A 12,385-nucleotide genomic window follows, 5' to 3' on the forward strand; every position below is an offset into this window, starting at 1 on the left:
TGCTACCCCAGGGATCTGCTAAGATGGTGGTGGTGGTGGTGGTAGTGGTGGGGTGTGTGAGTGTTTATTCCATTAGCCCTGCCCTTTCAGGGGGTCTTTGGCTGGTCTGGAACCTGACTCCACTTCCTGACCCTCCTGTGCTTGGCTCCGTTCGGTCATTTGCCACCGCAGCATTTCCCAGGGTCCTGCCCTGGATAGAGTGTCCTCTCCCCACCCCCACACTGTCCACCTGGCTTCACCCAGGCTACTGTGCAAAGGTGGTGTTTCCATGGATATCCGTCTCCCTCTGGCGACACGCCCTTTTTTGTGTAACTCCTTTCCCTAGAGTTGATTGTTTTTGGCACACAGCTCTATAAACTCATCCAATAATTAAAAAGGGGGAGGGGAAACTGTGGGGTGAGTGGCATGCAGGAAGGGCCTCTGGGCCTCTCGGTGCGCATCCCCCTTCTGTCCCCTGCTCGGCAGCAAGGCAGAACCCTGTATGCAGAAGGGCCACAGAACCAGCTGCCCAGGAGTTCTGCTGGTGAAATTCTGAGAATTCGGAACCCTGCTGTTCCCTTCCATCTCAGCTGTGTCTGTGCCCCATTCATTTCTCCCTGTGAAATCTAAAGGAGCCCATTCGTGGAGCCAAGGTAGCCATCTCTAGGGCCACCCAAAGCCCTGAGATGCCCATGTGGACCCATTTGAATGTTTACTGCCCTTGTTTGGGTTAATTCTGTATGTGTTTGCTCTGTTTGTGTACCATCAAATACCTACTGCACTGGGCGTCCCCGTCCTAGGCTATGTGAGATCACGGATGAAAAATGCAGTGAAAAACACTTTCGTGCCACAACACATCGTAGGATTTTTGTATTAAGATGTGGATTTTTTTATGGTTTTTTTTTTTTTTAATTTTTCCATACAGCCCCGAAGTTGGGCAATACACATGTCTATGTTTTTGTTTTCATGCCGGGTGGTTTGTGAAATCTCATTAAAACTCTGTCCTCTCCCCACCCTGGCCCAATCTTGATCCTCTTGGATGTTTATCTTTCCTCTGCGCCTCTCCTCCCACCTTCCAGTGTCTTCTCTTTTGGGGAGATGATGGCTGCCCCCGTTCCTATACACTTACCCAGATTAAAGTCAGGGACTTCATGGAGTCCTACTCCCCAGCCCTGGGCCTCTGGCAGTGGGAGGTCCCAGGGTGTCCGTGGCAGGGGGTGGGGCTGGCAGCAGAAGTCTCTGTGTCCCCCTTGGCTTGCCCCTGTCTAGAGTGAAGAAAAGGGGAGAATTCAGAGCAACCCTCTCCTGGGTAGCCTCTTGTCCATTGGCAGCTCACCCCCTTCCTCTTCCAAGAGGCAATGCCCACTGCAGGGTGCCCCATTACAAGGTGGGCTTGTATTGCCATGGGCCCCACCTTCCTCCCTTTCAGCCCAGCCAGAAGCACCTGAGCAGTGCCTTTACCTCTCCTCTGGTTGTGATCTCTGGGTGCTTTCTAACGTCTCTGGGGGATTTGATGGAGACCTGTTTTGAAGGAAAACTGAGATTGAGGAGGGGAAATGGCTTAGGTTGTGGGTGCTTGCTGAGAGGCTGGAGGAGGGAGGAGGACAAACCTTTAAGGGAGGTGGGCCTGGAAGCCTGTTGGTCCCTGGTCGATGCCTGGCTCAAGTGCCCACAAGCTGTCTGACCTTCAGCAAATCACTTCCTGTCCCTGTGCCTGCCCTTCCTAACCTGTAACTGGGTCCATAATCGCTCCCACCTTTGCGTGTTGTGAAGATTCATCGAGATCGCACGCACACAGCCCTTAGCGCTATGCTTGGTGAGTAGAAGACATTCAGTCGTTGTGAGTTAATACTGCAGGTTCTCAGGTAGGCCTTACTGGCAGAGGTGAAGCCACCTATCACATGTGCTCTCCACTCCTGAGGCTCTTTGGTGCACAATAGGAGCTTGGTCCATTTTTGCTGGAGTGACGAAATGGTCCCTGGAACCAGTGGGTTACTCATGGCCGTATTAATGGAGGAGGGAGTGAGACCAGGATATGGCTGGGGAATCGGGGGGACTCAGTAGAAGGGAGGGTGTGGAGAGTGAGCAAAATTCTCGGATGAGAGAGATGAAGCTGTGTGAGGCCCATCCTCTGACTCACGTGAACTCAGGGATGTGTTCAGTTCCACGAATACTTAGTGCTGCCCAAGGTGGGCCAGCTGTTGTGCTAAATGCCAGGGACACCAAGATAATGAAGACATAGTCCCTACCCCGGAGGAGTTAAAGATCCAGCAGGGGAGACACACGTGAACAAATGACTTTAGTCCGGTACTGATGAAGGATGCATGAGGATCTGATGGGAGGGGCGTATGAGCCCACTTGGGGTAGATTCTAGAAGATTGCCTAGAAGAGACGTGGAAGAAGAGAGTGGTGACGATCAGGGCATTTCTAGAGCACTTCTTAACACCTTTTCACTTTTCTTGATCCTTCCCACAAGAGACCCAGATGGCTGCCCTAGGAAGCTTAGGTGGCCTGTCCAAGAGCCCACAGGGGGCTACGTAGCAGCATAGGGCCTCAAACCTCTGTCTTCTGACTCTTGGACCAGTGGTATTTCTGTAATCCCCCATGGCTTCTCACCTCTCCACCCTGGAGCTCCTGGTCAGTGAGACCTATCCCCTGGGCTGTGCAGTTATGGGTCAGTGCTCTGCTGCAGCCGCCTGGTCTGTGTCATGGGAGGGCCCCAGTCTATGGAAAGCCCCGGGGCCTGTGCCCAATTTGGTAAATGGGTCAGGCCACTTGGTTGGGGACAGCCCCGGAGGAAGGCCTCACCCCAGCCGGGCCGGGGGCTGGCAGGAATGGGGAAAGCTGAGGGGGAGGGTGACAAGGAGGCCTGGCTACACCCATTGTTCAGTTGCTCTTACTGCCAAAGTTGAGAAACTCCTCTGCCCCATCAGGCCCCTGTGACAGAGAGCTCCGCTGGGTTCTGGCACACTACTCTGCCCCCATAACTGGACCCACTTCAGAGCAGGACTAGGATATGGGGTTGTTCACCATTTGTGTGTGGTCACCCTCTTGTCTTTTAAGCTCTTTGCCAGAGGAGTCAAGTGCCAGGAGGTGGAGCTATCTCTCTTGACCTTGTCTCTGGGGAGATGTGTCTGTCCCTTTGGCAGAGCAGGCTTTTAAGTGGGGTAGGGGTCGCTTGGTGAAATACTGGAATGGAGAGCTCAGGAGACGAAGCTGGGCAGGAAGCTATAGGTGGTGCCAGGCCACCCCTTCCTCTAACTGAGAGCTATTTTGTTGGCGGGTGGGCAGCCCAGGGCTTCAAGGCATTCTGGACTAAATGGCAGGGAGTGTCAGAACCCAGAGTAGTAAGACTCCCAATGGCCCTGAAGTTCCCATTAAAGTGTTTTTTCCTCTTTTTTAAAGAAAAAAATATTCCCAAACTGGAAAACAAAGGAAATCCACTTCCCCCAAATCACACGAAACTCACATTAGGGCCCTGGCTGGAATCCATGGAAACCAGGAAACCCGCTATTAACCCTGTATGGTGCTGAGGGTGGGGTAGGGAGCTGGGCTGATCCGAGCCCAGGACTGCTGTCATCGCTTTCCTCTGGGAATCTGTCCCGGTAGCATCATCCCACTGCAGAGGTGTGGGGTGGAGCTGATGCTGGAAGCCCTTGCCTTCAAAGCACCAACTCCCCTTTCCACTCACATCCCAAACTTGGAAGGCAGGAGAGAAGGGGCCCATGTCCTCTAGGGAGGTCCGGGGGACTCTGAGGGCTGGGCCAAGTTGAAGAACCTGCCTGGCAGCTGCCCACACCATGCCACCCCGTGCAGTCAGGGCTGATCCTGCACCGTCACACGCAGGGGAACACACAGCCACTGTGAATGCTGCAGTCCTTGGGCAAGGGCTGGAATTTCAGCTGCCACCTTCCCTGATTCCAGCTCCCTGTGCAGGGTGGGCCTGAGAGCGGATGGCTGCCTCCTCTGGGTTCGCTGTGCCTCCCTTCACACCACATTTGTCCCTGTGGTGCTCGACCTCCAGGTCTCAGGGGTGATACACTGTGGTCAGGCGTGTGTCTGTTTGCAGGCACATACGTCCATTTTTCTAAAAAGGCCAAAAATATTTACAGGTTTGAAGTTGAAATGCAAACAGGAAAAGCCCTTTAAAAAGTGAGTGCAGTGGATATTCAAAACAGGAATCACCATGGAAACACCACAATATTTGCTTAAATTGACACAAAGGTTGCTGTCGCAGGGCACCAACTTTCTTGGATCACACTTTTTGGCCTGACACCTATCACAGATGAATCACATCAGTCCCCTTTCAGAGAGTGGGTACATGCATGCTTTTCTCTTCTAGAAGGTGGAATAGCACTGTACCAAAGTAGAGAGGGGAGAAGGAAAAGAGATGAAGCCAAATTCGCCATCCTAAGTATCAGCAGGGACACCTGTTGATTCTGTTTTTAGAGACTCCCGTCAGGCCACTGGCTGGGGGGGTGGGGTCATGGGAGCAGCTGGAGCCAGCACAGGGAACGTCTGGAGGGAGTGGGGGCTGGGGTAGCCGAGGAGCTGGTTGGGTCGCATGGGTCTAATCTGGTTTCCAGTGTTGACTTGCTCCATTGTCAGGCTGACCTTTCACCCCAGGTGCCCAGCCTTGGGTGTGATCACGCTGTTGTTACCCGAGGTGGTACCTCATTGGTCTCCTATTGTTTCTGCTAGTTTGATTCTCTTATTAGGAGCTACAACTGCGTAGCAATCGCCTAACAATTGTGCAGAGAGTGCACTGGTTGCAGGGTCAGTCATTGCACGTGCCCCAGCCATGCCCCGAGAATCTTAACAAGCTGGCTGGTTACTGCGCAGGGTGCTTGAACCTTCCCTCCATTGTCCTTTGCGTGGATTACCTTTGTGGGTATACATTGTGGCCTGATCTTCTGTTTTCCTTTCTCATTTTGATAGGCTCACAGATCTTGCCGACTGAAGACAGACCCTCTCCGTCCCCACCCCGGCCTCCCAGCTGCTACTGCTACAGCCATCAGCCCCTCCTTTATAAGGGGAGCCCGCCGATCCCCAGCGGTGCGTGTTGGAATGGACTTCAAGCCCCAGCCTCTTGGGATGCAAAGGTAGCTGCTCCTGACTGCCCAGATGCCACTGAGAAGTGTGGGTGGGAGCTGTGGTCAACCAGTTAGGGGCTTGCTTCTCACGGGGGAGCAAGCAGCACAGGTGGAAATGAAAACCATATAGATTCAAGGAAAGAACTCTGGCCCAGGGTCTCCATTTTATTCCTGGCTTTGTTGCCAACTCCCTAGTGCCTCGCCTCTGGGCCTTAGTCTCCCTGTCTGTAAAAATAAAGTGTTTGGAATAACTGACCTTTTAGAATCCTCCCAGCATTACCGATGCATGACATTGAACAGTGCCAGCAGCATACAGGTATTTCAGGTGAGGCCTGAGACTCATAGGACACTATTACTGGGTCTAGGCCTCAGGTCATCCCTGGACTTCATCTCAGGGAGGGTAGGTGCATGTCCACAGACTGCTGCTCCACTCTGAGTTTATCTGAGTGCAGGAGGAGGTCTGGGATGACCTGCTGGGCTCTCTAGGGTCATCTTCCAGCCCAGGCAGGACCCTCCTCGAGAGGAGAAGCTGCAGGTGCCTTTTGATCCAGACTTAAGTATAGCCACTTGCCTAAGGCAGTCGCTTATGCCAGAGGTGGCTAGGACATGGGCTGGTGCTGTTAGGGATTTCCCTGGAGGTATCTGGGAGTGGAGGTGGGGGGGTTATTGATAGACAGTAGGTGACTCACCACATATTGGTCATTCTTCAGTATTCTCTTTAGATCAGAGAGACTGATTGTAAAGGGTGCAGGCTGAGAATGGCTGGAGAGGGGTATGCTGGGGCCACTCCTCCCATGGGTGCCAGGCCAAAGTCAGTGTCCCTGGCTCACCCTTGCCTGGGTGCCATGGGCAGATGTGTCCTGCCCCTCCCTTGGTGGCCAGGCCCTGTGACTCTGGACTTTGAATTCGTGGGGAGGAACCATGAGCAAAGATGGGTGCCTTGGTGCCACTGGGGTTTCAAATTCCCCAGAGCTGCAGGCCTGCTTTGTCTCAGGCGGTGCCAGCTGGGGGTGGGGCCAGGCCAGCCGGAAGCCCTGGGAACAGCCCAGGGATTTGCAAATCAGATGCAAATGTGGCCTTGGGTTGCTGTGGTGGAGCTGGCTGAGACTTCTTCCTGGTGTCCCGGATGTGATCACGCTCCAGAAATCGGTCTGTCCATACTTAAGATGTGCTACTGCCATTCCCTGAGAGGCAGTGGGGCAGTTTAGATCCTGGAAAAAGCCAAGTGGGGAGTTTGGTGGAGCTGAAGACTTGCTTGGTTTTGGCTCTCATGTCTGTTCCTCTTTACTGTCTTCTTGGGCTCTTCTTGCCTGACCCTGCTTCCTTGGATGATTATGAATCCTGGGAAGGCAGATCCAAGCATCCCTGAGCCTCTGGCTGGTCCTCCAAAGCCCGTCCGTTTGAGCCCTTCCTGTGAGCAGCCTGCCAGGTGCCTGCAGATCCCCTGCAAGGGGAGAATGTTTACCCAGTCTCTTCTCGGCAGCAGTCTTTTTGTTTTCTTCTTTCCCTGGGCAAAACATGCTCATTAATTTTTCCCTTTCGGAGTTTCCATGCCCGTTGACCCCCAGGGGCCATGCTGGCTGGGATTTATGCCTGGCTTGGGGTATGGGCATCACAGGTCCAGTGGGACGCCCAGATCCTAGCACTGGCCAGGTTGGGCTTGATAATGAAGGTTGGGAAGTCCGAGGACTCCATGAGGGAATGCTGTGTCCGCGTCTTCGCACTCGTATAGCCCACTTCAGCCCCAGGACAGAGAAGGGCCGAGGGACCCTGAGGCGAACATGCCAGGCCCAGCTTTTATGGGGCTTATGATGTCAGGGAAGAATTTAGGCTTTTATTCTCGGGGTGACAAGAAGCCATCGGAGGGTTTGAAGTGGAGGAGAGAGGTAAAACCAATGAGTTTTTAAAAGATGGCTGGGGCTGCCTAGTGGAGGATGGGTTGAAGCTGTGGTAAGAGAAGAAACTGGATGCCCCATGGAGGCGGTTGCCATGAGAGGTGGTAGTGGCTGGGACTGGAAGGTACAAGGGGAGAGGTGTGGGCAGAGTCTGTGTATGTGTTAGAGGGAGTGTGAACAGGGCTTGCTGAGAGTTGAGTGGGTTGAAGAAGAAGAGGCCCCAGGATAACTGCAGCACCATAAGCCTCCTACTTGGAGGAGAGTGTCCCCTCTCTCCTGCCCCACCTAACCTGACAGTGCCAAGCACTGTCCTGGGTCCAATGCTGGTTGCTTAGAAAGGCTTGTTTTCCCCTCCATGGCCAGCACTGGGGAGGGAAGGCCAGAGACCTGCTCGTCCTAGGCACTGTTTCTAGCGGGAAGCAGTGGAGCCGGCCAGGACTTCTGAGCTCTCCATCCCTTTGGCCTGAAATCTCTGCCTTTGTTCCATGGGGCCTGTGCTGGGCCTGGAAGTTTGTGTAGTTTCCTTCCCCTTAGAGAGAAACTGTGATCTGTGTTCTCCAGGGCTAAGCATCTGTGTACCTTTTCCAGTACCACCCATGTGGTACTGGAAACCTCAGTTCACTAGTGTTGAGGACTAAAAAAATCAGTTTAAGACCGCCTCATTTCCACAGAGTTGGCTTAGCCTTCAGCCCAGCTTCTCAGCCAAGTCCTAGCAGTCCCTCCATGGGGAGGACTGGGGAGGCATGAATTGCCATAGGTAACAGACAGAGTTGAGCTCGGACCACGGTCTCTTTTCCCAGGGACTCTGTCACGAGGCTCTACTCTCTTGGGTCCTAAGAGCATCTGCTTGGGCCAGGTTGGGGCTGTCAATCCCAGCAGCAATGCTGCAATGGCGAGAACATCCCTGAGCCCCCCTGGATGGGCTCTGTGCAGCCCCTGGGTACTGTCATGCAGCCTGCATAGTGAGCCAGAGGTCGGGCTGGAATAAGCATGAAGCTGTCACAGCCAGCTGCTAGGGCCCCGGTGAGCACTTGCCCAAACGGGCAACATATTCCCAGCCATATGGGCCAGCTCAGCCTGCAGGAAAGCTCTGGAGGCCTGACCTCCAGGGGGAGTGACGGGTAGGGGGGAGAAGGGTAGTCTTGCAGGGGATGATGGGGTTGTCCCAAGTGTGAAGCAGTATGTGGTACAGCAGCTCAGCCCTCCAGGAAAGCTCTGGAGGCCTGACCTCCAGGGAGAGTGAGCAGAAGGGTAGGCTGGGCACGTCTGGCAGGGGGCCATGGGATGTCCCACGTGTCCAGCTGGTGCCTCTTGTGCCTCCAGGGGGGTGGGGGTGGGGCAGTGTCAGCAGGTCTTCTTGGGTGTGACTGCTGGCCTTCAGACACTGGCTGAGCCCGGGGAGGGTGTGTCGGGGGTGGGGTGGGGTGGGCAGGCTATGTGTCTGTGCATCCATGTGAGCTTTGCCTTCTGCCTCCAGAGTCTGCACTAGATCAATGACCTTCACTCATAACTGGGCTGGACAGTTCTAACTCCGTTCTGCAGGGCTTTGATCTGATGGGAGGCTGGCAGCTCCTGAGCACGCAGTCGGGGTGGGACTGTGGAGTGCAGAGGGGTGAGGATCAGGAGAGGGAGATGCTTGCTGAGGGGAAACCGGATCGGCCCCCCTCTCCCATGAGTGCAACCAGGCTCAGGAGCGTGAGTGGAATCCAGGGTCCCAGGCCCTTTGGACTGGGCCGAGATGTGACCGGTTTGGGAAGAGTTACTGATCTTTCTGGTTTCTAATCTATGTAGTAGGCCTACCTGATGTTGCTGAGACTCCCCTCCTGCACTCCTTCCTCAGTCCTCCCTCATGACTTCCGTCTTCTTAGGAGAGGTGGGAAGCTGTTGGGTTCCACCTAGTTCAGATCCAAGGGAAGAGGGGCTGGGAAGGTTTCACATCGCTTGCACTGTCCAGGGCTGCTTAGGTGACTTCTCATCTAGCGATATGGTTGTGCCAAAGGCTGGAATGACCCCTGGCCTTTGGAGAGTCAAAGCTGAGTAGGTCTATGGTCTCAGGGTGAAGCTTTGGCTTGGAGGAACAATGTCAGGTTTCACATGCCAGGCTGAATGCTCGTCCTTTCCTGCAGATCTCCAAGCTCCTTCTGGTCTGTCTACTACTAGCTTCCTCCTGGCCTCTTTCATTCTGGACTCTTCCCAGATGGTAGACTCGATCCAGGTGAAACTCCTCAAGCCCAGAGCTGCCGCAGGAGGCAGGAGGTAGCCCACCTTCATGAGGCCCCTTGGGTGCCAGCCCCGCTGGCTGCCCTGGGCCACTTGGTGCTGTTCTCTGGTGAATCAGGCTGGCTGGGATTTGTGCCCGGCCTGCACCACCCAAGTTTTCTCTCCAGTTTGGTTCATTGGCCTGAGTTCTTGTTGCCTTCTCTCCGGAGCAGGAGCTTTTTCTGACCCTGAGCCTTTTTGTGGGAGCTGGTAGTTGGGTCGGGACCCCCATGGCCAAAGGGGATGAGAAGAGTGAAGGAGTAATTAATCACTAGTTTCTTCTCCAGAAATGCTAATCGGGAAAAGCAATTAAAGGCACCTTTTTTTTTTCCTGTAGTAATCTGTGTTAAGAGCTGGTAATGAAGTTTAGGGCCGTTGTGACTCAATATTTCAGCTTCACCGACTCAAGTCAAAACAATCCAAGCCCTGGAGTTTGCTGGCAGCAGAGCCGGGCCCAGGCAGCAGCTGCACACCCTGCAAGCTCCCCCATCACTTCGTCCCACCCTCGCTGCTCCTGGGCAGAGAGAGTGGCAGTCCCAGCTGGTAGGGGAGGGTCGGGGTGACACTGAGATGAGTCCCTTAGGACACCTCTCAGGGAGTGCAGAACCTGGAAATGCATTTTAGGGAAAATGCTTAGGTTCTCAGTGTACTAGAATAGGGGGCAGAGCTGGGGAAGGGTGGGATCAAATAGGGTCAGAGGAGAGGACACAAGTGAGTGAGGAGCCCACCAGAGTGGGCGGTGCTTAACTGCATGGGGCTCAGATCCAGAAGAGGTGGTGGTCCAAATATCGACCTCTAACCTCTGGTTGTTCATTTTTCAGTCATTCAGCAAGCATTATAGACTACCACATAATGGTAGGTGGTGTAAATGCATCAGAGGACAAATGAGGCAAAAATGCCTGCCCTTGGGGAGATTACACTTTAGTGGGGAGAGGCAAATAATAAAAGAGATAAAGAATTAAAATACTCGTTTGGTGGTGTGTTATGGAGGAAATGAAAGCAGGCATGGAGACCAGGGAGTGTGGGGGTGGGGGGGAGGATGGTTTGTAATTTTAGGTGTGGTGTCCAGGACAGGGGTCACTGAGATGGTGACATTGGGGTGAGGACAGAAAGGAGGTGAGGGAGTGAGCTGCCCTAATATCTGAGGGAAGAGTGCCCTGTCAGGGGCAACAGCAAGTGTGAGAGCTCAGAGGCAGGAACCCACTTGGCTCAGGGAGCAGCAGGAGGGGAGGCCAGAGTGGCTGGAGTGGAGGGAGCCTGGATGTGGGGTCCAGAGGGCTCGGGGTGGGGCGCCCCCATATCCTGCAGGAGTATGGTGGTTTGTTTTTGTTTTTAATCCCGAGTAAAATCAGAAACTTTTTGAGGAGTTCTGAGTAACATGATCTGATTAAGCACAAGCTCTTTATTTAAAAAAAAACAAGACCCACCTGTCACTAGCTCCTCCTCACGTGGGCCCCACCGATGCCTGAATCTAGTGCATTTGCCCCAGCCCTTGTCTTGCCGGTGCCTTCTTGACACTTCATTTTGGAGTGGGCGGGAGGAGAGCTGCCCTGGGGGTCTGTTAGGAAATTGCTCTGAGCCAGCTTCTGCCTCCCCCACCATCCCCGCCCTGCCCCATGGAGCAGCTTGGAGGAGGGGTCTTGTCACTTTAAGCAGCCTGCGCCCTGCTCCTTGGCCCGCCCTATGTGAAGTCCACCCCAGGTTGTTTAGGACCATCAGCTTTAGCTAATTAATAATCTGACAGGAGCCACCCAGGGGATTAGCCGCTGAGCTGAGCTCCACCAAGCCCCAGCAAATGAGCCCCGTACTCCCCGGGACATGGAGGTGACTTTGAGAGTTGCTTGAAAAGGGGACCCCTGCAGGCAAGGCGTGGAGTTGGCCATGCAGGAGTGACCAGTGAGGAAAGAGGGAACTTGGGGGGACATTTAAGAAAGGGGCCTCTTTAAAGAGCCTGCTATCCCCAGGCCCCCCTCTCCTTGCTGCTCCTCACAGTGTTGCCCCACCCGCCAAAACCTCCCCCACCTGCCAGGTGCATAGCAGGGATCGGGTGGCCAGAGTTAGCATGTGAAAACACAGACACCCAGGGAAATTTGAATTTCAGGTAAATGACAAATAATTTTTAGCATAAGTATGTGCCATGCAATATTTGGGATATACTTATAAGAAGTTATTCATTGTTTATATGAAATTCAAATTTCTCTGAGCACACTCTGTGTTTTTTCTGGCAACCTTAAGTGGGGAGGGCTGGAGGCTTTGGGGCTCCCTCTGGAACTTTGGAAGCAGGGCAGGACTGGGCTCACTGTGACCTCTGGGGTCGGGAGGATGGGGCAAAGTGTGAGACTCCTTGCTGGAGTCTCACAACCTACATTTGGGCTTTCGATGTGTGGACTCTCAGTCCCCTTTGGGGGTTCTGTGGTCCCTGAGTTGGGAGCAGTAGCTCAGGGCCACCTTCTCCAGGTGATGCTGGTGTTTAGGAATCGTCTGGGGGCCTCACCTGAGGACAAGGCCACCTGAGGTTCCTCAGGTAATTTGGGATGGGCAGTTACAAGTGAAGAACATTTGTTCAGAGCCTGGGAAGTGGCTGACAGAGTCTGCCCATGGTATGGAGGGTTCCAGATCAGGTCAGCGATTGCCACCTATGGGGTAGGGCTGCCTCCATGTTCCAAGGGTTCCGGGAACTGCTGGCTCTCCATGCCCACCTCCGAGGCCACTGAGTCGCCCTGGGCCAGCCTCTCAAGGAGGGTGCACCATCCAGAAAGGCGTGGCTGCCGAGCATTGTTCTGGGAAGAAGAGGGTGGTCTTTGTTGAAAAATTTGTTGGGGTTCTTATTGCTCCCTCTCATGACCCTTCTCACCCCAGTTCCTTTCTCAGTGGCCAGGAGCTCAGGGCAGCACGAGAGGCCAATTGCCAGCTGGTGGCAATCCAGTCTCCTGCAGCCAAGTGGCCTGGTGCCAGGCGGGCATTGGCCCCCAAAGTGGGAGCTCTCCCATCGGGCTCTGTTTTCTAGGCATTAGCAGCCTTGGAGCTCCTTGGATCTCCCCCTCCCCAGGCCCTGGGGGACCTCCTTCCCCAGCTTCAGGCGGCCCTCCCAGCCTTTCCCAGCACTGCTGGCCAGTGGTGGCTCATGGGGGAAGCAGAAGGGGTCGGGGGTGCCGAGCT

The 12,385-nt window shown here is 54.3% G+C and overlaps 1 protein-coding gene across 3 annotated transcripts in view; it reads left to right on the forward strand.

The window, feature by feature from the left end:
* The window catches only part of LOC143674935 (uncharacterized), an 85,003-nt gene that overhangs the window by 26,629 nt on the left and 45,989 nt on the right, over positions 1 to 12,385 (forward strand). For all 3 annotated transcript variants that reach the window (XR_013171289.1, XM_077151343.1, XM_077151342.1), the window contains one exon: positions 4,918 to 5,081. Coding sequence is in view for 2 of the 3 variants with exons in the window: in XM_077151343.1 (XP_077007458.1) it covers positions 4,918 to 5,081 (164 nt within the window). In the remaining variant the exon portion in view is untranslated. The remainder of the gene's footprint in view (positions 1 to 4,917; positions 5,082 to 12,385) is intronic.

This window comes from Tamandua tetradactyla, chromosome 2 (assembly GCF_023851605.1).
Source record: "Tamandua tetradactyla isolate mTamTet1 chromosome 2, mTamTet1.pri, whole genome shotgun sequence".
In the NCBI taxonomy this organism is placed as follows: domain Eukaryota; kingdom Metazoa; phylum Chordata; class Mammalia; order Pilosa; family Myrmecophagidae; genus Tamandua; species Tamandua tetradactyla.